General features: G+C 37.4%; 1 protein-coding gene across 1 annotated transcript; it reads right to left on the minus strand.

Moving 5' to 3' along the window:
* Nucleotides 1-1,609: 1,609 nt before the first annotated feature.
* On the minus strand, nucleotides 1,610-24,709 carry LOC106643171 (uncharacterized). Its single transcript, XM_089595286.1, has 14 exons — nucleotides 24,523-24,709; nucleotides 15,246-15,339; nucleotides 13,386-13,445; nucleotides 10,872-11,041; nucleotides 10,065-10,363; nucleotides 9,610-9,910; nucleotides 8,696-8,956; nucleotides 8,517-8,592; nucleotides 8,224-8,432; nucleotides 8,001-8,052; nucleotides 4,626-4,913; nucleotides 2,810-3,067; nucleotides 2,179-2,420; nucleotides 1,610-2,080 (listed from the first exon to the last, which is right to left on the minus strand). Exons 1-14 carry the CDS (start codon nucleotides 24,577-24,579, stop codon nucleotides 1,925-1,927), a joined length of 2,523 nt encoding a protein of 840 aa, XP_089451412.1. The 5' UTR covers nucleotides 24,580-24,709; the 3' UTR covers nucleotides 1,610-1,924.
* Between the last annotated feature and the right edge of the window lie 464 nt (nucleotides 24,710-25,173).

Genomic DNA, 25,173 nt, shown 5'->3' on the forward strand with positions numbered 1-25,173 from the left:
TAATTGATTTATTTTTTTCCATTTTTCTTTTTATTTAAACAGTTTGGGCCTTCGTACGCTAGTAAATATTTTTGGCCTTTACTACTGGCTCTGAATGGTAACGCGCTCTTAATCTCTTTTTACCGCGTAAAAAAAGTTACCTTTTTTTTTTTTTTTTTTTTTTTTTTTACTATTCTAACGGTTTGCAATTACTCAGTCATTTTATGTGGTGAACCTTGTCCTATGGTTATTGAAAAATCATGCTTCTAATGTTCATAGCTTGAATACAGTATACTTGTTGATGAATCGTCAAAGTTGAAAATGGAAGACAATCCCGCGTCTACGTAAAAAAGTAACAAACTATTGTAATTAACAGCTTTACATCAAAACAGCTATTAGGTACGTATGTATAAATAATATTATTTCATACTTTAAAGACGTAAAGTTTTAACAATTTCACATGGCATGGAAAAGCTAAGTTTCGTGCGTCAATCAAAAAACAATGAACAAACTCGTGATTAATATGTCCCCAATCTTCTGTTTAAAAGTAGGCAGTGTAGGCTCACGTAGCAACTAACATATTCGCAATAAAAACTAATGTGAGTTTCGTAATTCACAAGTACAAATGTTTAATAGACAATTAAGGGACAATCATCGTTGTTTCAGTGAGTCTGTGTTTATGTAAAATTTAGTCGAACTACAATGGGTGTAAGAGCGAGCAATTCGCATTTCCTGAAAACAGCACAGACTATTTTCATTTATCTGATCAAATTTCAATGAATTTTGAATTGATAGACAAATATTTAATAATTTTTAAAGGTAACGTGACTTTAATGTATGATGTAAAAAAAGTAAGTTTTTCTAAAGCTGCCGATCTTTCTTTCTTTTTTTTTTCTTTTTTTTTTTTTTTAACAACTCCTACGAAAACTTTTTTTCATCAAAAACACCAAGTATTTTCTTCGCCTGCATGTAGGTACGCAAAAATATATTACAAAAATTAACATTCGGAATGGCAAAGAAGAGACTAAGAGCGGTCAAAGCTGCTTAAAATTCTTTTTTATAATTTTTTTTAATGCTTAGCTCAAAAGTCAATTTTAACTTGAATTTTTATTCTTACATACAGAGAAATGTCATTTCATTCTTCACGTAACGCATAATGAATAAATCGGTGATTTTCGTGCGAGTATACGGAATACACATATTTTCGTTCATTATAACACACCATCATCATGTGTGTGATTTTCCACTCTCATGTCGCGGATTCATATACATATATAATTGCTAAAAAGCAATAACAAGTAACCTAACTAAAATCATAATAAAAATAATAATTATTTGACGCTTGTGTGTTTAGGATATTTGTTGTTGTTGTTGTTGTTGTTATCATATACAGGTTTATTTTTATTTATCGAAATATTAATTATTTAGGTATAGATAAAAATTCTACTCCGCTGATTTCAGCTTTTATTTTTGCTCAAGTTAAATTTTTCGTATATAGCTTATTGGACGTGTAAATATCTGGATGGAGCGTGCTCGTGGTTAATACTAACTTTTTTTGTATCATTTTTTATTACTTTGTTTTTTTAAATCATCAGTATCGATATCGATATTGTTATTATTATTGTTGTTGTTGTTTTTTTTTTTTTTTTTTTTTTCTTATTACTTTGGTAGTGGTGATTTATTACTCGGCAACGAGAGAGAAAAATTGTACTTGATATAATAATTATTTGCCAACATCGAGCATGCAATAATCCTTGAACGTACGTAAAGCAAAAAAGTGACGGAGAGGGATGGTAGAGATAAAGTATTGTTTGTTGATAGGATGAGAAGAAAGAAAAAAAAAGGAAAAGAGAGAGAGAGAGAGGAATGGTTGTTGTTGATTGGTTGGGTAGGTGGCGGTGGTGATGGCTGGCTTGCTTGACTCTTTTTTTGTTTCATCCCCTTTTTATTGCTCAGATGAGCCCCAGAACTTGCCGAAGCGGTTGCGCGCCATCTCTAGCGGGTCGGCCGCGAGCTGCGGCTGATCGGCCGTCGTGTCGACCGGGCCCTTCTTAGCCCTCGAATCGAACTCGTCCTGGTAACGCTGGTTCCCCCGAGCCGACTGGAAATTGTTTATCCTTGGAAAATATGTTTCATCTCACTGTTTGGCTGGCAAGCGTCAAACGCCTAAAGAAATGCGGCAAGTGTGAAAGGGCCAACCTCATCCTTGCTGGTCGCTGTCAACGAGCCGTCCTTCTCCGCCGGAAAGTCCCCCTTGTGCCCGTTCGTCCCGGCGAAGCTCCCCAACTCCCCGTTCTTCCTCTCCGGTGGCTGCTGCTGGTTGTTGTACTCTGCTGCTTTTTGACGGCCGTCTAGTTCCGGGGGCGCGGACTGGCACGCCATGGCCGCTCCTGGCCCTATCCAGTTCCTTGCCTCGCTGTGCGCTCGTGTCGGTAGCTCGCCTGTACGACAAGCAAAATTTCGAATATCAGTACAAGTACAGGTGTACCGATAACCAACATTGCCTATCGATGGCAAAGGTTTTGCTATGACCCCCTTGCAGCTAGCCACCATTCATCAAAATTTACAAGATCCGTATTCTAAAAGAAACATCATTGCATAATTATCATTTTTGCAAATCGATAACCGGTTCTTGGTCCAATTATTATTATTATAACATGTACGTATCAAGTATGGATCGATCAAAGTTGAGTATTTTTTAATTTTTTATGGTGCCCACTTTAAGGATAAATGCGCTGTAAGAACATACTTGTAAAGGTATATTATGTCTGCTGCAATTGTATGGGAGGAGGGAAAAATATATACAAGTATTGGTCAAGCATGTACGTACCCTCCCGTACGTTTTGGGTGACAGTGAAGGTTTTGCCGGTGTCGAGGGGTACGGTCCAGTTGACCGGTTCGGGCGAGCGCATGATCATTTGCTCGGGCGACTTGACGCGCGTCGGCTCCGGCGGGCTTTTCACCACCGGCTCGTCGTCTATCCAGCCGTCTCTGTGCTGCTGAGGGTGGACGACCGTCAGGAGCGACGCCTCTTCCTCTTCCTGCTGCGGGGCCGGATGCTGTCCGTTTACCTGCGGCTCGGCCGTCACTGAAACGAGCGGCCAAAGCTTACTCGCGAGGTGCGCCCAAGTCGCTTTCGGTTGTTCGCGAGGCTTTTCTTTCTTTTCTTATCTTATCACTTTTTTTCCTTGTTTCAACAACTCAAGAGACTATTGCTGTGCTGCAAACATTCGTACTTCGTCACCGTCGAGGGACTTTTAATGTTTACCATTCAAGTCCCTTAACCAATGGAATAGCACGAGGTTACCATTCCAGCACAGTTATTTTTCCCTTAGTTATTTTTGTTACTACTATTTTCAAAAATATCGATACGTAGCCTATAATTTCCCATGTAGGAGTACATAGGTATATTTATAGGGAAGGTGTCGAGCATGTAAAGAGTTTAAGAGCCTCACGAACTTGACCACATTAAGACACGCACGCACACACACACGTATTAACTTGTTTTTATGTTGTTATACATTTAACATTAAGACAAAAGGCTTTGTACGACATGAAGACAAAGACACACATAGGCTACGCTAACCCACGCACGCACGTATACAGATAAAACTGGTGACAGGACATAATTTATACTTTTTTTTATTTATAATATTGTGTTTAATGTCGATGTTGTTCATGGTATAATGTACGTATTTATCGATCCTATGATTTGGCTGTTGTTTCTGTTGTTGTTGTCGTCGTGTGTTTGCATGCATGTTTATTTTTGAAGGAAAATCAAAAGGTGACAAGTTTCTTCTTGTTTAAAATCTGTCTGAGAGATTCGTCCACTAAAACTAACACGTGCTTTTATATTTTATTTTTTGTTGATTTTCATTATATAGTGCACTATTAGCTCGTTTTAATCTGACCATGTGACCAGCAAAAGTAAAAAGTACCCCCCATCTTACGCTTGATATTAATTTCAGTGGGACAATCTCGGCAGTAAGCTAAAGCCGCATACAAAAGCCAAAGCTTTTTCCTCCTTTGAGCTTACAATCGACAGCATTTCTCACGATTTATGTTTACACATAATTTAAATGTATAGGTATTTGTGTATTACGTACACGGTATGTACATCCAAAAAATAAGGGCATGAGCAATATAATATTATTGTAGCGTATACCTACGTATGAACACGTATAATATTAACAAAGTGCCGAAGATTGAGAAAAATTAGCGTAAGTAGGTGCAATTGGTAAAAAAGTACACACATAGGTAATACATCATTAGCGTAAAAGCTTCGTTCAAACTATCGAGTGTAAGAGGTAAGGGTTGGAGCAGAAAAAAAAGGCACAGAGAAGCGGAAATGAAGAAAAACTCAGCGAGAGAGAAAGAGCCGAAGCGCAAAAGATGAGTGGAGCCAGAGATGATGATGATGATGAGGAGGGAGGGAGGGTTGATGGTGTATGATGGGGATGAGAGCGGATATGCATGCTACTTACTAGCTTGGCCTGCGTGACTATGCTCTAGGGGCTTGGGCGCGAGTGAGTTCGCTCGACGATTGGCCGACGAATTGGTGGCCGGTGTTCTACTAAAAGTACTACTGTTAGTGCCCCGATCGGAGCCGGGCTGCTTTGAGCCGTGGTGGCCGACCCCGAGGGTGCCCGGCCTAACTGCGGCTGTAGCTTGCTGCTGCTGGTGATGCTGCTTGTTTGAACGTGCGGATGACGGCTGTGCAGTTAACTGCGGCTTACTCGTAGCCGCAGTGGTGGTGGTGCTGGCAGTCGTGTCCGTCGCGCCGCGATTTATAGACAATGCGTTACTACTGCTACTACTATTACTACTGCTTTTTGGCCGTTGCTGCTTGCTTATTTGATGATGATGATGATGATGAGCTGGACGCTGATGATGATGATGTTGCGAGGGAGGATGAGCATTGGTTGCGGGGAAGGCTAGAACACACAACAAACGCGCGCCGCCGCGTGAAAAAACGCAGGACCAGTATGCAAAAACCTCGATTGCTGACAGGCGCTTTGTTTCCCCCTTGATCCATCGATCACTCGTTCTTTTACTCTATCTTTCATTGCATCCTTTCAAGTATTGTTTTTTTTTTTTTTTTTTTTTTTTTTTTTTTTTTTTTCTAAATCTTTTTATTCAATTCCTCTTCTTTTTTTCATCTATTTTATTTTTATTCCTCTTGTGCACTGTTTCAAAATATAATGCGTGATTTTCTCTTACTGCACAGTGATTTGCATCGATCTCTAAAGTCTTTACTTGTTGTCGACGATCAGCAATTCAGAGTTTAATAATAAAAAAGATCTACTACGTTTTTTTTTGCTCCTTGCTCTCAAAGTAATGCACATTAATTATTTCACAGAATAATCCTTATTTTAACCCGCCTATGCGATAAAAATCATTTTTGGCACGTTTCTTAATCGATGCATGGGTACAAATTTTTCGTACTTGTTGGTGGACATGTGAAAAATAAAAAATTTTTAATTGACTGTGTGCCTCTGATAAAGTTTTCAATTTTTTTATTCTTAAATTGATTTTTTTGTGAAATACCACAGTAAGTATTTCCATTACGTCAACGTTAACACAGCATACAATTACAATTTATTTATTATTTGGATATTTCAATTTAAAATAAACCTATCGAAGGGGCAAAACAAACTTTACTTTCAAAGATTTACAAACTAATTAAATTCAATGTTTTTTAAGTATATCAAGCTACGGAAAAATACGCAATCTCAAGTTTTTCAAAATAGTAAATAATCAACAAGAAAAAATACAAAAGTGCAACATTAAAAAAAGATACTACGTATGATAAATAACTCTACGTTTTACCTCTGAAGTTAAGTCATGTTGGTTGCATATAAAACTGAGAATCATGTGGATCTTTTAAGATGGAGAAATGTGTCAAAAATATACGAGGTGACTACGGCTACACAAATTGTTAATCTTGCATACAATATTATGCATAAAATTTTTTGGCACTTTTCAGATTGAATTTTTTTTTGTTCTTTAGGTTTAAATCTATCAAACAGCCTACTAAGATTTTTCGTTTTACAAATTTGAAAATTTCTCAAATCGCATACATTATGAATTTCTTTCACTCTCTTAACATATTTTTTCTAACATTAAAACTTAAAACCTTTCGAAAAAATTATTTTGAAACCGAAGTAAAATACATCAGAAAAGTTATTTTCTTTATTATTTAATTCGCCCTCGTTCACGACTTTATTCATTAATTTATTTATAAAGTGATTCCACGTTGACAATCTTGAATAAGCTATTTTACTCAATTTTCGAAGTAGGGATTAAAATTTACACTTGTGCCATTAAATCAAGTATCAGGAAAAGATGAATGTAAAAGTTGTAAGTGTATATGATCGAAATCTGAACCAGGTAACGCCAGACAAAAAACGTGCAAAATTTGTTTGGTGCAAAAATATTTTCTTTTGGGTCGAAGCATTGTTTCTGTCTCAAAATTTGGTGTAAAAATCCACTTGTTATTAGCAACACTGAGTAGCAGTGAAAAAAGGTGCCGTTGACGCATTATTTTTTTATACATGTTTTTGCAAATGTATATAACAAGTGAAGAATTTTATTTGCTATGGTAGACAAAAGCACAGATTGCAGATTACGTGAGGGACATACGTTTAAGGGTAACCGACTGCGGTGGTCTGCTCGTCCTGATGCGGATAACTCGAGTCGTTGTCGACGTTTTATCACTTCCTAATACTGCAGTGGATCTCGTTTTTCCTACGAATTTTCTTCATTGTGGACCGACAATTTTTTTGTTTTCTCATATCTTCATGATGATGACGTATAATTTTTGTTTGCGGGATCATGTGTTTCGATGATAGCAGAGGTAATAATAATCGTAATGATAAAAATAATAATGGAAAAAAAAAAAAAAAAAAATCATGTATCAAGTACGTAGGAAGGCGCGTAAAAAGCTTGTGGCATATGTATAAAGTATTATGCAATAAACGCTACATGATATAAAAATACGAGGAATAAAATAGAGGTGTATTTTATCGGGATGCTCGAATCGTCCTGCGTTGTTGTACATCGCAAGGAAGTACTTCTTCATCTCACCTCACTCTTATTTAATCTAACGCGGGTGACGTTACGAACCATAGATTCCAGCATCCCGTAAAACTCACCGTAAAGAACGCCATAAGTAGCAATCATGAAGAGCATATAGGTATATATATACTTGGGACAGAGTATGCAATATGCTCATTCTTTTGTTCTATAATGCTGATGCTCAAAGAGTCTACTGAAAAGTCACAAATAATACGTAATATATACTTACAGGGTATGATGGGCAAAATTAAGAATACAGAGCGACAGGGAGAGCAAAGTAGAGTCTAAAGTAATTATGTTACAAATAATATAGAAAAAAAAAAAAACTATAGGGGTCTCCCTCATGCACGTCACTTTATAATCAGTCTTTATTTAAGCTAAGCGAGAGTACAATTAGTTTAATGGTCATCTCCTGAATTCATTATTTATCATTATTATTATTATTTTTGTAAAGGTTAAATGCAATAAGAATCTGCGTATAGTAATATAATTTACACTTGTACTCTCAAATGTTATAAGTTGGATTTAGTCTTTGGCAATACATAAAAAAAAAAAAAAAAAAAAAAAATGGACATTAAGCAATCCAAGTAATTCTATGGTAACGCATGTAACATTACATCACGTGTAACTTATAAAAATATATATAAATGTCCAAAAAAATAAATTAAGCTTATGCACGAAGATGCAAAGTAACGGAAATAAAAATGTATGCAGTATATAAATATATAAAGACACACATACACAAATACGTATGTGTATAAAAAATATCACTTGCGGCATTCGATCGCTGTCATGTCGAATGTATATAAGTAGGTATGTATGGTATGATGTTATCGGCTTTTATACGGTTACTTGTTAGATAATAGTTTTTTAAAGAAAAAATAAAAAAATAAAAAATATATAAAACAAAAGCAGCAGTGAAAAACCTGCCGGTCATTACTCACTCGATCGGGGATGCCTTTCCGAACTCTTATCTCGGCCCTCCTTTTCCTTATCCTGTCGAAAAGCAAAAAAAAAAAAAAAAAAAAAAAAAAAAATATGCCTGTTAGCTTTTTATTAATTAATTTTTACTTGAGTCAGTAGTAAATATCAAAATTTTAAATGAAAAAAAAAAAAAAAAAAAAAAAATAGACGAGCAATTCTAAAACGGTGGTTTTGTAAATGAACCTTGGCATCCTTGACGACAGACGCCGGTCGTCGCTTGGGCGAACGGCGCTCGACCACACTCGGCCCGACGCTCTGAGAGCGCGCGCTGCGCGGGCTGTTCTTTGGACTAGACTTTGAGCGCGGCTGGGCCTCGACCGACTCGTCACGACGCCGTGGTGCGACGGGCTCCAGCTTCTCCCTCGTCGGAGAGGGTAGCAGCGCACCGTCACCTGTTGTTCATTTGCTCATGGAATTGTATTTTGTTTGTTTTTTTCCTTAATCAAGTATGCCAAACACCATAAAGACACACATACCAGCACCCGTAGTACGATCGAGATGGTGGCGTATGAGAAAGTCCTTACGCGCCCGAGCGAGTGCTCTGTCGTTGTCCTTGGAGAAAAACAAAAGGGAGAGAGATCAATGGAAGCGCAATATTTTCAACAATAACGGCAGTGGTGACAATAAGGTATATGTAGCAGTGGAAGAAACGTACGGGCTTGAGGTCGTCGAGTAGCGCGGCGGTCTGGTGGATGGGGCGAGCTTGTACGGAGGACGGCCTGCCGGCTGGTGGCTGTTGTACCTGTGCCGTCGTCAGCGTGATTGGGGCCACCTTTCTCGTGTTCTCCTTCTCCTTTTCCTCCTTGGTGGCCGAGCGGGCGAGCGACAGGGCGTTGAGCGCGTGGTTCGTCGAGACGCGCTTCCACAGTGTCGCCTCGTCCTCGTCGCCGGCTATTCCGCCGCCCCAGTCGCGGTGCTACGATAATCGTGAAATCATTATCTTCGACCGAATAATTATATAAATACACGTATTTCAAACAGCTGTGAAATGCACAAGTCGTACCTAATTGTAAATTCATAGCATTAAATGTTTGGCCATGTAGAGGTACTTTGGATATTATTTTGCTTTCTCAAAGCATTTTTAATTTTTTACATATGCATGTATAATATATACATAGTTTTATGAAAAATAAATTTCTTTGCAAGGGATGAAAAGATATTTATCGCGTTTCAAGTAACTCCTACTCAATTAGTAAATGCTCCCGAAATGCCGAAACAATCAACACTTTATGGGTGAATTTGAACTAATTATTTACGTATTTCTTCAACAAGAAATATCAATAGACAGCAAAAAAAAAAAAAAAAAAAAAATTGTTTTTGAAATTCAACATCAATATCCAATTATTGATATATTCGGATTTTTGTTGATAAAAAGTATACTTAACAGAGTATACCTACATATTAGAATCTTATAAATGACCTGTAAAACGCAAGAACTTCCCCCTTTATTGTCATAATACCTTATTGAAATATGACACGTAAGTAATGATACTAAACACCCTGAAAATGGACGTAATTGCCGTTGAAAGGTGCATGAAGGGTTAAGTAATTGAATGAGTTGTCGCGCACCTTGTACTCGTCGGCCAGGCGTTTGAGCTCGCGCCTGATTTCCAGCACCTCGGGCGCGGTCATGGGCTTCTCCTGCCTCGTTTTTCTGTACCTGTTCTCCTGCATGGGCAGCAGCTGCTCGGTTATCCTCACCGCTCGGCCGATCACGGGCTTCTTGAGGCTCTGATCGGTAGTGCTGTTACCGATCGCGGTTGTCGCTGGCGCTGCTGTTGCGTCGGGCTCGTCGTGCTCGTCGGCCTCCGGCAGTGCTCCCTCGGTCATGACCAGCGGCTCCAACTCCGAGGCTTGGGTGGCGTCACGCCTACACAACGCAAACGTATATATATTAGCATTATCGGTTTATTTATTTATTTTTTTTTTATTTGACACCGATAACAATGTTATTCATGCTTCCTCCATTATAAATTGGACAAACGATTGAAATTTAGGTGCGCATAAATAAACATAAGACAAACCCCTGGTGTGCTCGTCTGTGATCTGGGCCGGCCGGTTGTCTCTTCTTGTGCACGGGCGCTGGCGCCACCGTCCCCCCGATAATGATCGAGCCCTGCCTGAGGGCGCCCATGCTCAGGCTCTTTCTCGGCTGTTGATCCGCCGTCCCCGAGTCGTCTTTGGGTGGGGCCCCGACCACGTCGCCGTTCGTCAATTGTGCCTGTTGTTGTCGGCGCGGCCACGCAAACTGCAACCGGTACTCGGTGCTTATGCGCGAGATCGCCTTGCTCAGCTGCGACGCCGGCAAAACCCTTGTCACCTCCTGTTGTCCAACAAAGTACAACATGGTGTATATGTATCAACAAACGCGACACATGATGTACCTATTTTTTTTTAATCTACGTATAAATATATTCACGAAAGATAAAACATCATATTTATCGTGTTACTTGATGCACAACCGCGAAAAAAAAAACTGCACTATTAAAGTAGTTACTGGCCAATGAGAAAAAATGATACTGGCAGCCAAAAAATAAAAAAAAATAAAAAATGCCACCACACACCAATGACAAATATTACAATGACGTGCCCACTTATACTTATGTATATGATCGAGGACTTTGAAATTCGTGCCAAAACGATTTGCGCGAATATATATATATATATACATTCACCGCGTTTAGAGCTCTAAAAATAATTCACGTCCTCGGGCTGTACACTTACAGCACTTTCATTTCGTATATTATGATGATGTATACTCGATATAAAAGCTCTAAAAAAAAAAAAAAAAAAAAAAAAAAAAGTAGAGCGGAGAGGGGGGAAAAACTTACTCTGACTTTGTCAGCTACGACGTTGGAGTCGGGGGCATCGATCCCGCCGCCCCCGCCTCCGTCACCACCACCACCGCCATCCGTCGCCGCCGCGTTGATAAACTCGTGCGTCCTGTAGGCAAGTTCCGGGTTCTTCTTCCGCCTCGGCAACGGCGGCTCCAGACTCGTCCCTGAAAATATCACAGAGCTCACTTTCAACTCGAGCCATTTGTCGCGGCTTTTCCTCTTTTTCCTGCGGCCCTTCGCTCGTCTCCTTTAAAATCTCTGCCGAATAAAGCTGTTTGGTAATGATAATACATACAACACGTGTGTGGCCATCACGCATATAATATATATATATCAGCAGTGTCGAATTCTATAAGCATTGGTTATTTTTGACTTTTCGCAAAAACGCTCTTGCTCGCTTGCAACTCGTATCATATAACGTATTATTTATCACATGATCATAATAACAATATACACATCAAAATTCGATGGTACACTTTTAATAAAGTACTGTCGATCGATGGTGTAGAAAGAACGTCTTTGTTAATCCTTGGCGTTTCGAACATGTTCACATAGTAACAAAAGTAATTGAAGAACGTGGCATAACCATATATATGTGTGTAAATCGTATAATGCGTGATGGGTAAATAAATTAAACGATGGACATCATGCATGTGATCGTAATCGGTGCACCGAAATTGAAGCGCTTCGTGATGCAGATTCGTTGTGTTGAATAGCTTGACGAGTCTCTCAACTTTGACAATCGAACTGGCAAATCATGGGTACAGTGTTAATGTATAGGTACATCTTGAAACGCTCGGCTAAGCTATTTACGTTGATTGTAATATACAAAACGCGGGATGTAACGGCGAGGTACCGTCGAACGCTCACCCGCGTATATGACACCTCAGGTAAAGGCTGTAGGAGAGAGCCTCGCTCGGCACGCCATTTCTGTTGTTCTAGTGTTGCTTCGTTTAATTCAGAGTCGCCAGAGGGGACAATTTAACACGATTTGCTCTCCGCGGCATGATTTCTTTCAGATTTGTACTTATTCGCTTCGTGCTCGTTGTCACTTACTTTCTGTGGGCCAAAGCTTTTATTTTTACGTATCAGCTGCAGCAGTCACCGATTATTTAAATTTCTCTGTGTCCATCACCGCCGATTTATTAAAACTTAAAATCACAACCACCGACCCGCAGCGAATATCACAGAACATAAATAACTTTTTACACTCATAATTTCTCTGGCACAGGTGCCTCTCGCACTTCGATTAGTCGTTTACACCTGACACTCAAGTGCCCACACGAAATTTATCCAAATTTTTATTTAACCAAGCTTTTTCTTTTTTTAAATTAAAACCATTCGCATGCAGCCTTTAAATTAAATTGTACATATTTTTTTTATTACTGTTTTCATGAAGAATTTTAACTTGATATGTTAATCACGTTTCAAGTTCAAACACCTTTTTACGAGTGGATAACGAGTGTAATATGTAAGATTTCCTTGATGCGTAAGGAATTCGTTAGGAAGTATGTCATACTACTTGCAGGCAAAAAATTTCTTGTGAAAATATTAAAAAAAAAAAAAAAAATTGATACAGATTGATAAGCCGTGCAACATTTTTTGTGTTTCGCGAACTACTTGTCAAATTAAAATAGAAAAATGAAATCAATAAAAGCATAAAAGCGGGATCAAATACAGTGATAGTGTGATGTGGATGATGAAATGAAAAAAAAAAAAAAAAAAAAAAAAAAAAAAACTTGCAGATGATTGAAAGTACTTATAAGCATAGGTGTAACATATCACAAGCATATCTGAAAATACGGTGATGTGTATGTAATATACGACTCCTTTTCAAAAAAGTTGTCATCTTATACTGACTATACTTTATGTACTAAACAACATAGCTATTTTTTTCAATGAATTTCGTTCTCGTTGATCAGAATAAATTTTACTGAGAACTTGTGTAGTCCTTTGTTTCTGAGCGTTCAAGGCAGCACTAAATTTACAATTTTGGTAAATATTTGGCCTAAAAGGTATTAAGTTTGAGGAAAAACGACCGTCGATCAGTAATATAAAAATGAGCATTAAGGGAAAAAATGTAACAACAACATAACAAAACGTATATAGTCATTGATGTAAATCGGACGTTTAAATGTTTCATATGTGAATGATTAATCTGTAGAGTCAAGTATTTAAGCATCTTCTTCTTAAAGCATTTAAACTGTATGAAAAAAAAAAAAAAAAATGATTTAACGGCATCCGTCAAAGAAACAACAGTAATTCCAATGGAATCCGTTTTTTGAATACCACGAGCGACTTTTGGTCTCCTGATCGACATATCTTCACATAAAAGGAAGAAAACATCAATAAAATAAAATAAAAATAAAAAAACAGTTTATCAAAGGTAAAAAGAGAAGAAAAGAAGTATCGGATCCATAAATTGTCGCAGAGACACAGAAAAAAGGAGTAACGTAAACAAAAGGGATAAGGGAGTTTGGCAGCATTTGGATTCCCTTCATCTCTTACCTTCGCTATTATCATCCTCGATGGATTTGGCCGACTGCAGCTTAGCGCTCGTATCAATCGCTGGAAAGAAAAATCGGTTTTCGCAGAGCTGCAGCCTCTTTTTTTTTTTTTTTTTTCGTTCTCTCTTAATTTTGCATAAATAATACTTTAAGTTATGGGCTCGAAAAAATATATGTTTTACACTATATTGGCATGAGGTAGCATATGCTACTGATAATTACTAGCGACGTACATTTTAGTAAACTTTACGTGATTATGTGTGTGTGTCTGTGTGGGTGTTGTAAAACCTAAAAAGTGCATCTTTTTAGCCTCGCCTATTCATTCCAATATCTTATATTAGGAATCAGTGAGCCAAACAAAGTTAGCAAAATTTTTATCACGTGAAATTGAAAAAAATATTAAAAAGAAAATTAAGTGGGTTGGGGAAGTGAAATAAATGAAAAATATTTATTAGCTTCGACTGAGTATTAATTTTAGTTCTAGTCATATGGTCAATAGGTAATATGCATTTATCGTTACATTAAATTAATTAATAAAATAACAAGCTAGAGTGTCTGTTAATTTATAACAACTATCTAGCTGTTCTTGGCTCAGTGAGTGTTAGTTTTGTTTCAATTTATCCAAAAACATTGAATTAAAAGATAGGGTGGTAAAAAGTCACATGACAAAAGAAGAGATACAAATAATGTGTATATTGCATCATACTTGAATGTAAGAGAAATAAAATGGACAGAGAGAGAGAGAGTGAGAGAGTGTCTGTGTGTGAGTTCGCGTGATCGTGTAATACTTATGATATATAGAGCGTGAGGGAGAGACACCAAAAACAACATTTAACCGATAATATCGTGTGTTCATGAATAAATAAAGGGAGCACTAAATTCAGTTCCAGAATAATATATCTTAAACATTAGAATATCTAAAAATGATGTAACGATGTGAGTATAATTTCTTCAAAAGGTTCCACCATATGTTAAACCGCGTCATCGCTTAAAGATTGGCTGTGCTTTCGACCAGGGATGGTGATTTCTCGATATTGCAGGTATGAAATCTTATGATTCGCCCAGACAAGTCAGCGATTGGACAAAAAAATTATTTTTATACCATTTAATTAAATAAATAATGTTTTTGAGACGCTGATAAGAACCGAAAAATTCCAATATCACCGTCCGATGATTAATTTACTCGCAAACATGCGTGGGATCTTTTTCCCAACAACTTATTGATTTCTACGGAGAAATAAAAAAATTTTCAAAATTATATTTTTTAAATTTTTTTGAAAAAAAACGAACAACCTGTTCTGATGAAGCGAAATTTAAGGAGATAAGAGTTTTGAGCAAAAAAAATGCAAACTTTGATAAATATCGGAATTTCAATATTTTATATCGATTTCTTATCTTAAAGAACATATTTTGATACAAAATAAGCTTTGATATTTTATAATTGTACTTTTTGGGCCAGTATAATTTTATAAATAAAATTCCATACCTGCCATATATAATTTACCATCCCTGCATTGAAACTATATATACTTTTGATAAAATAAAACTATATTTACGCGAGTAACTAATAAACTATGTTAATGGACAAATGAAAAAATAAAATATCCTCTTCTTGTTAATATGAAAAAATGTAAGTTATACGTATAATAAAGTAGAACTACTGATACAATAACAAGAGAGAAAAATGTAACTAGAAAATATTTACTTAATCGACGTACGATGACAATATTATTTTTTAGTAAAAAAAAAAAAAAAATACTGAATCGTGGAACTTTTTTTTTCAAGATATTTTAAATGGATGGTGTACAAAAGTGAGGGTGAGAGTAAGTAAAGGAAGGGAAGGGTGTGGTGACTGACTTACTCGACGGCGCCTGTGGTGCCCGTCTGACGACAGTGTGCTCCTGTCCGCTGGTATACTCGTGCCATGTGTACGTGCTCCTGTATTCGGAATGGAGCTGGAACAGTTGAAATTATAGCGTAAATTTTAATTGTACCTCATTTATTCGTATGCGTGTGTGTGTGTTTTTCTATATATATATATTTGCAACTGCATAAGTTCCCTTGAATTCCTAGACCTTGGCACTCTATAGTTTTACTGATATATACTATATTGTTTTTTTTTAATTTTTTTTTTTATTAATTATGAGTCATCACGCAATACAACCACCGTGCAATGTATGAGAATAATTATGAAGCCACAGCTGCACAGTTGAAAAATACTTTTCGAAGAAATGCTACCTTTGGCTTTTTTCCACCAAATGTTATTTTTACTACTCTAAGGCTCGTGCATATATTTTTAAATCTCTTTTGTGATATTTACAATTAGTTTTGTCATGTACATTCAAATGAATGTGACAGAGTTCGTGCAACTTTGTAAGAAAATTTCTCAGCAGTACAGAGCTGGACTACATTTTTTAGTGAGTAACGAGACCATAGAGATGTATCATCCAGAGTTATTCATTTGTTTTACGGTGGAAATGGGCACCGTATCTCTAAGAAAGCATAATTTAAAAACGTGAAAGCATAATCATGTCTTTGCAACGATAACCCGTGCAAATGGTAAAAGGGGTCACGTTACATATAAACAATATACTCCACATTTTGATCATTAGTTTAACGGAAGTTCCTATTATTGATTTTTAGCACTCGCACAAACACACGCACGTTTATGCATACCTACGTACATCACATCTGGGTCATTTTATAATCAGCGGTGAAACCGCACAAATAGTTTAAGAGGGTAGAGAAGAAAATGAAGGCTCTCGCCCATGTAGGAGGCGTTCACATATTTAATATTCGTATTTCACAGGTTGTATAAGCGATCATGGCTTTTTTTTATTACATCGCGTATATTTCAACCTACTTTGAAAAAAAGGGGATAAAAATAGTTATTGATTATTTCCTTTCCTTTATGGCTCTCTGTCCTCGACTCCCTGGGTTTTTCAAATTAGGACGAAAGTTACTCTTAATGCTCGAAAAATTTCCAACTGCATCGCCGCGTGGAGCAATTTTCATATTTTTCCCAACTTTTTAGGCTGGAGTGGACCATTTCAGCGAAAAGCGCTTTTCTGTGCAAATTTATACGAGCCTCGAAAAGGCGACAAATAGAAAGAACGTATCGATTTCCTCATTTTTTTTTTTTTTTTTTTTTTTTTTGGACAACGTTGTGGCCTCCTTGGTGTGGATGCTGAACAATTTGAGCGATAAAACCGGAGCTCGAATTGTTTTCTCTTTTTGCCCTGAGGTATGTGATTTTTGTATTTTTTGTACTAAGATTAATTTTCAAGCCATTCTCATCCGATACAACACACAATACGTGGCGTAAAGCTACCGTAAACAAATATAAGTTTCAGATATGCCTCGTGAAAAGGAGCTTTGCTGTTGGCGCTGCTGGTAAAAAGTATATAGATAGATGAGAAAGGTTGAAGCCATCGGAGGCTAGCGGCGGGCTTCCATAATCCATTTGCGCGTGAAAAGGCGTTATAGATACTATTTCATAAGCCCCCCCCCCCTCCCATTCTCCATCGCATGGGATCTCGCATACGTAGCTGAAAATGTACGTGAGACTGAAACTTTGTTCAACAATTTCAAATAATCTTTTCTTTCCATGATTTTCCTCTCTCCAAAACAAATGTATGTGCATATTCGCTTTTGTGTAAATGTCAAAAATACCGAAAAGTCATAAAATAGATAACTAACAGACAAAAAAAATCATGACAATTGCTGTGTTGGCTATGGGTAATTTGTTATTAATTCATCGTCGAGGGACTTTTTACTTTTAGGCAACATAATTTTTTACCATTTAATGGCTAGACGGTAATTTAGATGGTAAAAAAAAAAAAGAATCCTTGTTTTTCGTGTAATTCGTACCAATGACAATATTTTCTTCACAAGGTACACTTATGCTGGTGCATGATGTTTCTTTGGTGCTACGATACTATATACTTATGTATATAGAATAGATTCTCGCTTCCTAACATAGTTCGGGGCGTTTCATGTGACCATATAAACATATAGGAGGTAAGTGTATTTACGTATATTTTGTGAAACACCCGGAGCAGCTCTAAACATTTTGGGAAATTTTACCGAGTATCACTTATCGGCAAATCTATGGAATGTAACAAGTAGGTATTCGGGACGAGAGGGAAGACGTCTATAAGCCTCAATAGTAAATCAGTAGCAGCTGCCTCTGACAAGTTTCTCACTCCTCGTATCGGATAATAGACACACGCATACAGTCTTACAGCATTACTTTCTGGGCAATGGTGGTCGTAATGCAAAGTTTTACACCCCTTATTTTTCTGTCTATGTATATCCCCGTTGACTTTCTGCCAGCAGCTATTCGATCCTCCGAACCCAGATGCTGTGTATTTTTAATGGACCTGCGCCCACATGTGTCTCCAAGTTGAAAATAAATAAAAAAAAAAAAAAAAAAGGAGAAGATACGATAAAAAAAAAAAAGCAATGCCGTTGTCGCTCGTAAATGCTTCGATCGAGGAGAAAAATCACCGTTTCCCTCTGTACGCTTAGGTTCTTTATTTATTTCTTTCTTTCTTTTCTTTTCGCTCTACGTAAAGGGCGAATCGATTTTATAACCACGAAATATTCCTCTGCATCACAACGCGCCCGAGAACACACACAGCGGCAAAATCGCAGGTCAATTAAAACTAAGTCTATTTGCGGTCGTGCTTGTATACTTTTTTTTTTTTTTATCATACAGAGCGAATACAAGATACAACTAAATGTAAACCTGTTTGTATTTTCTTTCAAGTTATTGGATATTATACTTTTATGTTTGTCATAATGACGTATCGATACATATATATATTATATGTATTGTGGGTGTAGCATCGGGAAAACCGGCCTTTTGGCAACCTAGAGGTTACGGAGAGATCGAGTTTAGCGATAAGTCAAAGCCAAAAGCGTAAACACCCCGACATAAAATTCTCGTATCCAATACTGTTGTTGCTCCATTGGCTACAATGTGTACATCGATTTTTCCCTCGGACGTATCGATGGAACGACGGAATGAATTCCGAACTCACAAGCGCACCGTATTTTCTTTCTTTGGGATCACCTCAACGAAATTCACAACAAGGTATACACCTATGAGCATTTCAGCATTACCAAACTAATTTCACGCAAGAATTACTTATTCCGTTCCTCTTCAACGCTTTTTAAAATTAAACGATGACTCGTGCGGTGAGAAATTCGATAAAGTTGCTAATTGCGTATCAGGTAGATGTGTAATACACATGTTGAAATCTACAAAAAAAAACACGAAACGGAAGTAACCGCAATAAAATAAGAAAATAAAAAATATTTCCAAGCTACAGACCACCAAGAGTGAAAATGGGATTTGTGCTGTGGGTGGATAGTCGCTGCCTTCGACTCTGTTTGTCCAATCTAATTTGCTCCGCTTCGGCACATCTGTTATTTTTATCCTGGAAAAATTAATCGTAGGAGAGAAGCGGCGGTGTATAAAAACACAAAGTTAGCCTTTCCTGATAAAATTACGGGACTTGATTCTTTTGGTAAACAATAAACTTGAAACAAAGTTGGAAAACTTTTTAAACAAATGGTACAAGTCGGTCATTAACCAAATAATGAAAATAGTAAAGTCGTAGCTTAATTTTCATTGCATACTTTTCATACGGCCACCTTATTTTAGAGTAAAAAGGTAATGAACTATAGTACTCTCAGGATATTGGATCATAAAAGTAAACTCGTAGAAAAAAAAAAAAAAATGATAAAAGTAACTGTGCTGGAATGGTAATCTCGTGCTGTTCCATTGATTCAGAGACTTGAACTTTTTTACAATGAAATTTACTATAAATTTATTATAAACCGGCAGTACTAGATAATTAATATAAATTGGCATTTGTATCCTTAGTAGGGATACAGGGATTTTTACTTCTTTCACTAGATAAATTACTGTCTAGTCATTAAATGGTGAAAATTATGTTGCCAAAAGAAAAAAGTCCCTCGACGGGTAAGTTATTTCAGATGACCATTATAATATATGTAGCCAAGAAAGCAATTGTCATAATTTTTTTAGTGTAAATATTGGCATCGCTAAAATTGTAACGTACTATGAGTGCTTGCAAACGTTATTATTATTTATACCGTTATACCAAAGTGGCGCAATGCTGCCGCAACGTTTTCCCTTCTTTCCACTCCCCCTTGTCTTACTGAGTCTGGGGGAAATGTGTGTCCATCGGCCAGGTAAAGTGACGAGACTTGGGTCTAAAGATCTTTCTCCTCTCTGTTCTGCATTGACATGTCATCGTTGACTTTCTTAAAGTCTTTTTCATCCATTTCTTCGTACAGTCCCGATCATTTGTTAGTTTATATATTTATCGATTACTGATACAATAGATACCCTTAAAGAGGGTCCCCGCGGTCATTTGAGGATGTAAAATCAATTCCCTTTGAGTTTCCTTGTGTTGTAGGAAGTGCCCATGTCAAGGCGATCCACTTACTAAACTTGAAATAGTAAAAGTTACGCTGTTTGTTAAAGTGAACAAGACGTTCAGTGATTAAATGCTGAAAAATTGATATAAATTTTAATTCTAAACATTTATGAGTAACTCAACAAATGATCTACTCATTATTTTGAGTGGTACCAGCAATAAGTTTACCAACTAATAATTATGGAAATAGAGAAACTTTAACTGTAAGAGAAATAAGAAATACATTCTCTGTTTTGCAGCAAAATCCACTATCTCGCGGTGAATACTAACTAGTTCAAATAAGATGTAAGTACACAACTATTAAATAGTGAAATTGTCTGTTTTTCACTGTTTCAATAGTGTACCTATATGCACTATTTTGTAAATGTTGTATACTTATAACTTTTAAAAATTTGGAGAGCATATATTTGTATTTGAGCCAGTAATGCATGTGTTACAAAAAAAAAAAAAAATGTGTATTTGTACCATCAGCTTATTCAATTAGAAATTTCTACATTTGTGTGTACGTGTTTCTGCTCCGATGCTCATATTATGCATTGTTTGACAGCACGTGTTGTCTCCAAGTAAGTAAAGTAAGCAACGGCTCGCCCATGTCGGCCCAATTGAGGAGAATTTAAACTTCGAGCCTAGCATCGTTCAGTCGACGAACGCCATCGCCACGTGTATAAAGTTATTTTATAAAAAAAAAAAAAAAAAAAAAAAAAAAAACAGTTATCTTAAATTGCCTGGAATTAAATCACCTCCGTTCTGTAGAGCAACCGCGGCATATATACTTATTGAGATTTCGCCGACTCTGACCTATTCCAGCGACTCTATACGAGCATCCTCAACACCTTGTAAGTACAACTTTCAATATTCAAAGTATGTATGATTATTATACAACCTAGTGATTATAAAGTCTTAATATTTTTTCCAAAAAAAATTTTTTAATGAAAAATGTCCTTAACACGTGTGAAAAATGAAATTATCTCTCACTGAGATCGCTAGATTGACCGGAGCCTTTTGAAAAAAATGTAATCAATTAAAAAAAAATGAAAAAAAAAAAAAAAAACATTGAGAGTTAATTGATCATATGAATCCGTGCTATTATGCTGGTGTACAGTAATAAATTTCGTTCAATTTAATTATGCAAAATCTACAAGATCCGAAAAAAATAATAATATGAATCGCGACTGTGTCGATAATTTTTTTTAAATTTATTTTAAAAATGCCCCATAAGGTTTCGTGCATACTGACGATTTCTGTGAGGGACGATGATTCCTCCCCTAGCCACTAAGACAATACTTATCGTTTTTAATTATACATAACATTGGGTATAATACGATATTCAACTGCAGTGTATCCCTAACATTTGCATACTCTACATCTATAGGCGTGTAGTGTAAGATTGTTTATAAGTATATATTCTTTGTTTTGCCTGTGCACTGCATGTATTGATACGTACATGTGAGTCTGTACATGTGTAATACGTGCACACGTATAGGCTGTTAGGTGAGTAGGTATACGAGGTGTAGCGGTAGCATTAACGTACGTCTTGCGCCGGATCACGCGAGACCGCCTCTGTAGGCTTATTTCAAAGCCGCGCTGTTACGCCAATGCGACGCGAGGATGGAGTATAGTGTATTCACCCACCCGTTCCGACGCATTAATTTATTTTTCAACGAACGACGCCTTCAAGTGCCCGACACTTTTTTCGCATTTCTCGTTTTTTTTGTTTTTTTTTTCCTCCCTTCCCCATCCAAAACAACACACCAGACGCAGTTTGAATATTTCAAGGAAACTCGTGCAGGAATCGAATAATCCCCTTTGAACACATTCGCTCGTTAAAGATTCGCCCCCCCCCCGGGGGTGTAAATAAATGCATGTACGTGTTTCCCTCCCACCGACCGCACGACTCGAAATAAAATGGTATACTCGAATGAATAATTGACCATATCGGCGAGCCCGTGTTTTTATTTTTATTTCCTCGAGAGAACGAAAATTACGCGCGTGGCGCACAAAACAAGGACACGAGCGGCCGGTAATAAAACGTCACCGGCAACCCTATCGGGTGAAAAAATATATATAGGGAGGCTAGGGAGCCGAACTTCTTCCGCATAATTGAGCGCGGGACAGACGGACAGAAAGTTTCGTGCGCGCGAGATGGATCGAAGGATTTCGCTCGTCTCATTCTTGCCAGCGGCGCCGGAAGTGGAACGCGACGCGCCGGTGTATAAAAGCTGTCTCGTGCCCGACGACTACATATACTAAATGCCTGTACGTGTATCTGTGGGTTTTCCACTGCTCCATTACTCGAGTACATCAATTTTGGCCTCATCTCGTGGATACGTTTTTTTTTTTTTCTTCCTTTGCTGTTGTTACCATATGCGTTCGGGATGTGTAATGGTTGTCCGACGGTGTCATGCGCTACGTAAATACAAATTTTTTTTCATACGCGTGTAAAAGGAGTTTTTATGGAATTCATCGATCGAACGGTATTGATATTTTTTTCGATGCACCGTTACGCCAGTTGCGTCAACGAAAATGCCGGAGAGATAAATGTTTGCGGAACGATGAGCACGCAGAATCCATTTGAGGCGTCCGAGTATTTCACATATAGGTACACTTGATCGGTAATCCATAAGTACTTATATATCAGCGAGGTTTTGTTGGAGCTTATTTTTTCGTCAAGGTTTACGTAAATTATCCTTATAGTTATAATTATTATTATTACCACTACTACTATTATTATGCGGTTAGTATGGCCAAGTGTGAATTCAATGCCATCGGTGCAAATTTGGGCCTCAAAATCGCCTTAAAAGTCAATTTATTGGATAGCTGAAAGTACCTCCCTACTTGTGAAACTGCCGACCTTGTCTTCTTTTGTTTCGGTCACCCCCTCAAATGAACAAGACATAAAAAAAGACTGAAAATGATCAACTCTAGACTCCATCGCTGATGATATTTTACATTAAAAATAGGTTGGTGTATAGATATGTAATGCTCATTCCTATCGTACTTCTGAACATAGTGTTACAATTACATCACATGATTATTACGTTACAAGCCATTCAAAACTAAGCTATAAACAAGTGGTTCAATTTATGAAAAAAAAAAATATAAGTGTATAGTACAACCATACTTGTGTAAATTTTTAAAATTACTTTAATTAGCCCCATTTTGCATCAGTTTTTAACTATTTTTGTTAACTATTGTTACTTAAACCATAATGATCACATTTTGGATATAAATGTGCACAACAGTAATGTAGGAGATCTACAACTTTCGTCGACCACAAATAAATCCGAAATATAAGCAAAATTAATCAAAATATGAAAAATTTGTACTTTTTCAAAATCCACAACTTTTAATTCAAAACTTTGTAATATAACGTCAACTTCACACTACGATCAGCAAAAATCAATTTTTTTTTTTATTTTTTATTATTTTTATTTATTGTCTCTTAGACCATTGGCATTGTAATTTGAATAAGACTGTACAATAAGTATGAAGATAGTTTTTAGAATGTCCATAAAATGATTTAAAAAATGCATTTTTTTTTTTTTATATCTACAATTTTCTCTTTAATGCCGATTACGTAAGCCTAAGAAATTTTCAAGGAATACCAAAAAAACTGATTTTTAAAAACCTGCGTAACATTATCTTTTTAACTACGAAGGCATGGAAATACCTTCTCCATCCAACCAGGACAAGTACAAGGAGTACCACGGGCCTGATGCCTGCCCCGGCGACATGCTCCATAAGGTATACGAAAACTACTCTTTTTGGGTCTACGTAAGTGGTAAAAGTCTTAATTTTTTTTTTTTCTCGATTTTAAACGGGCCCATAGTAACTACTAAAAAAAATCATATGCAAAAAAAAAAAAAAACTGATTTAAATCACTCAGATTTATGCAATGTTGGAGCTGGTGAAATTTTGTTAAATTGGATGAAAAGTCTTCATACGTCCACTGGTTGTACTTTTTGCTCTGGTGAAAATAATTATGGACGCTCCGGTGTAGGGGTCGTGTCCAAAAATGATAAGGTTCTACCGAGTAGGTAAACTTGTCCGCATTGATATCTGCAGATCTTGCACCATTGAGCCCCCAAAGCTTATAGAATTCCCTGTAGCGGTTTCCTAACCTCGAAAACTCTCTCGTTGAATGATAGAGCGACGACGAGTATATAGGCAAGGTGCAGGGGAATCACACACTCGTACCAAATCGTAAGGAAGGTGGTGTGTATGCGCGTGTGTGTACAACGCGTGGAAAAAGGGGATTATTGTCGAACTTATCCTGTACATCTGCAGCAATAAGTATATACTTATTAAGTATAATATACTTAGTAACGATCCTACCAGGTGCACGGTAAGTATACCCATCTAAAAATTGTGTGTAAGTAATATACCTACGCGTGCAATTTATTGTGCTCCCGTGGCAATCAGTCGCCGTGTGTTCGCGCACACTTGATGTACAATTGAAAAATCAATAGGCACCCACACCAATGGACGAATAAATAGGCAGACACGGATGGGGGAAAAGCATGATATATTTTACGAAGTAACCCGGGGCTCGGGGGCAAAAGACAAAAGAAGAAGGGGAAAAAAAAAAAAAAAAGAAAAAAGAAAATAGTAAAGCTCGTGTCGTGTTGCAGTAATGTATATATATATGTATATATGTGTTCTCACCTTGTCTAAAGGCATGGCGGGGCACGCGCGGCAGAGGTTCCAAAAAGAGCCGATCATGACGGTCCCTTGGAAGTCGAAACAAGAGGGTGGCAGAAGACGGCGAGGACGAGAACGGTGATCGGTGCTTCGTGGCTGCAGCGCTACAACCTTTTCCGGCTCTGCTCGCTTTAGCGAGAGGGTTGAGTCGGGGGGGTTGTAGTGTATACGGGGAAGGGCGGTTGGTATAGAAGAGGAATATACCCCGAGGGGGTGGGGTGAGCTGCCTATTACCGTCTCTTTCTCTCCGCACCGCTGGCAAGGGCAAACTTCTTTGATTTTCTTTTCTTTCCGTGCTCTCTTTCTCCTTCTACCTTATTCATATGTTGCGTTGAAGTCCAGCGCCTGGCGTGCCCAGTATGACCATACGTACGGTTGTATCACTTGGGTTAATGTATACTTGAGTGGAACCACGACCAAGTGATGTAATCAAGGCAGCCGGGGTGCGGAGAGTAGAAAAAATGAGAACTGAACAAGTTGCATCGCTACTGATGGATGCATTATAATCGATACTCCGTAGAAGAGAGAGAGGGAGGGAGGGAGTAACGAAATGTACACTTGTTCTTCTTCTTCTTCTTCTTCTTCTTATTTATTGAAGACAGCGCACATAATATT

Source organism: Copidosoma floridanum, unplaced genomic scaffold (assembly GCF_036245765.1).
Source record: "Copidosoma floridanum isolate Cflo_tuat_1 unplaced genomic scaffold, Cflo_Japanese_pri ptg000025l, whole genome shotgun sequence".
In the NCBI taxonomy this organism is placed as follows: Eukaryota; Metazoa; Arthropoda; class Insecta; order Hymenoptera; family Encyrtidae; genus Copidosoma; species Copidosoma floridanum.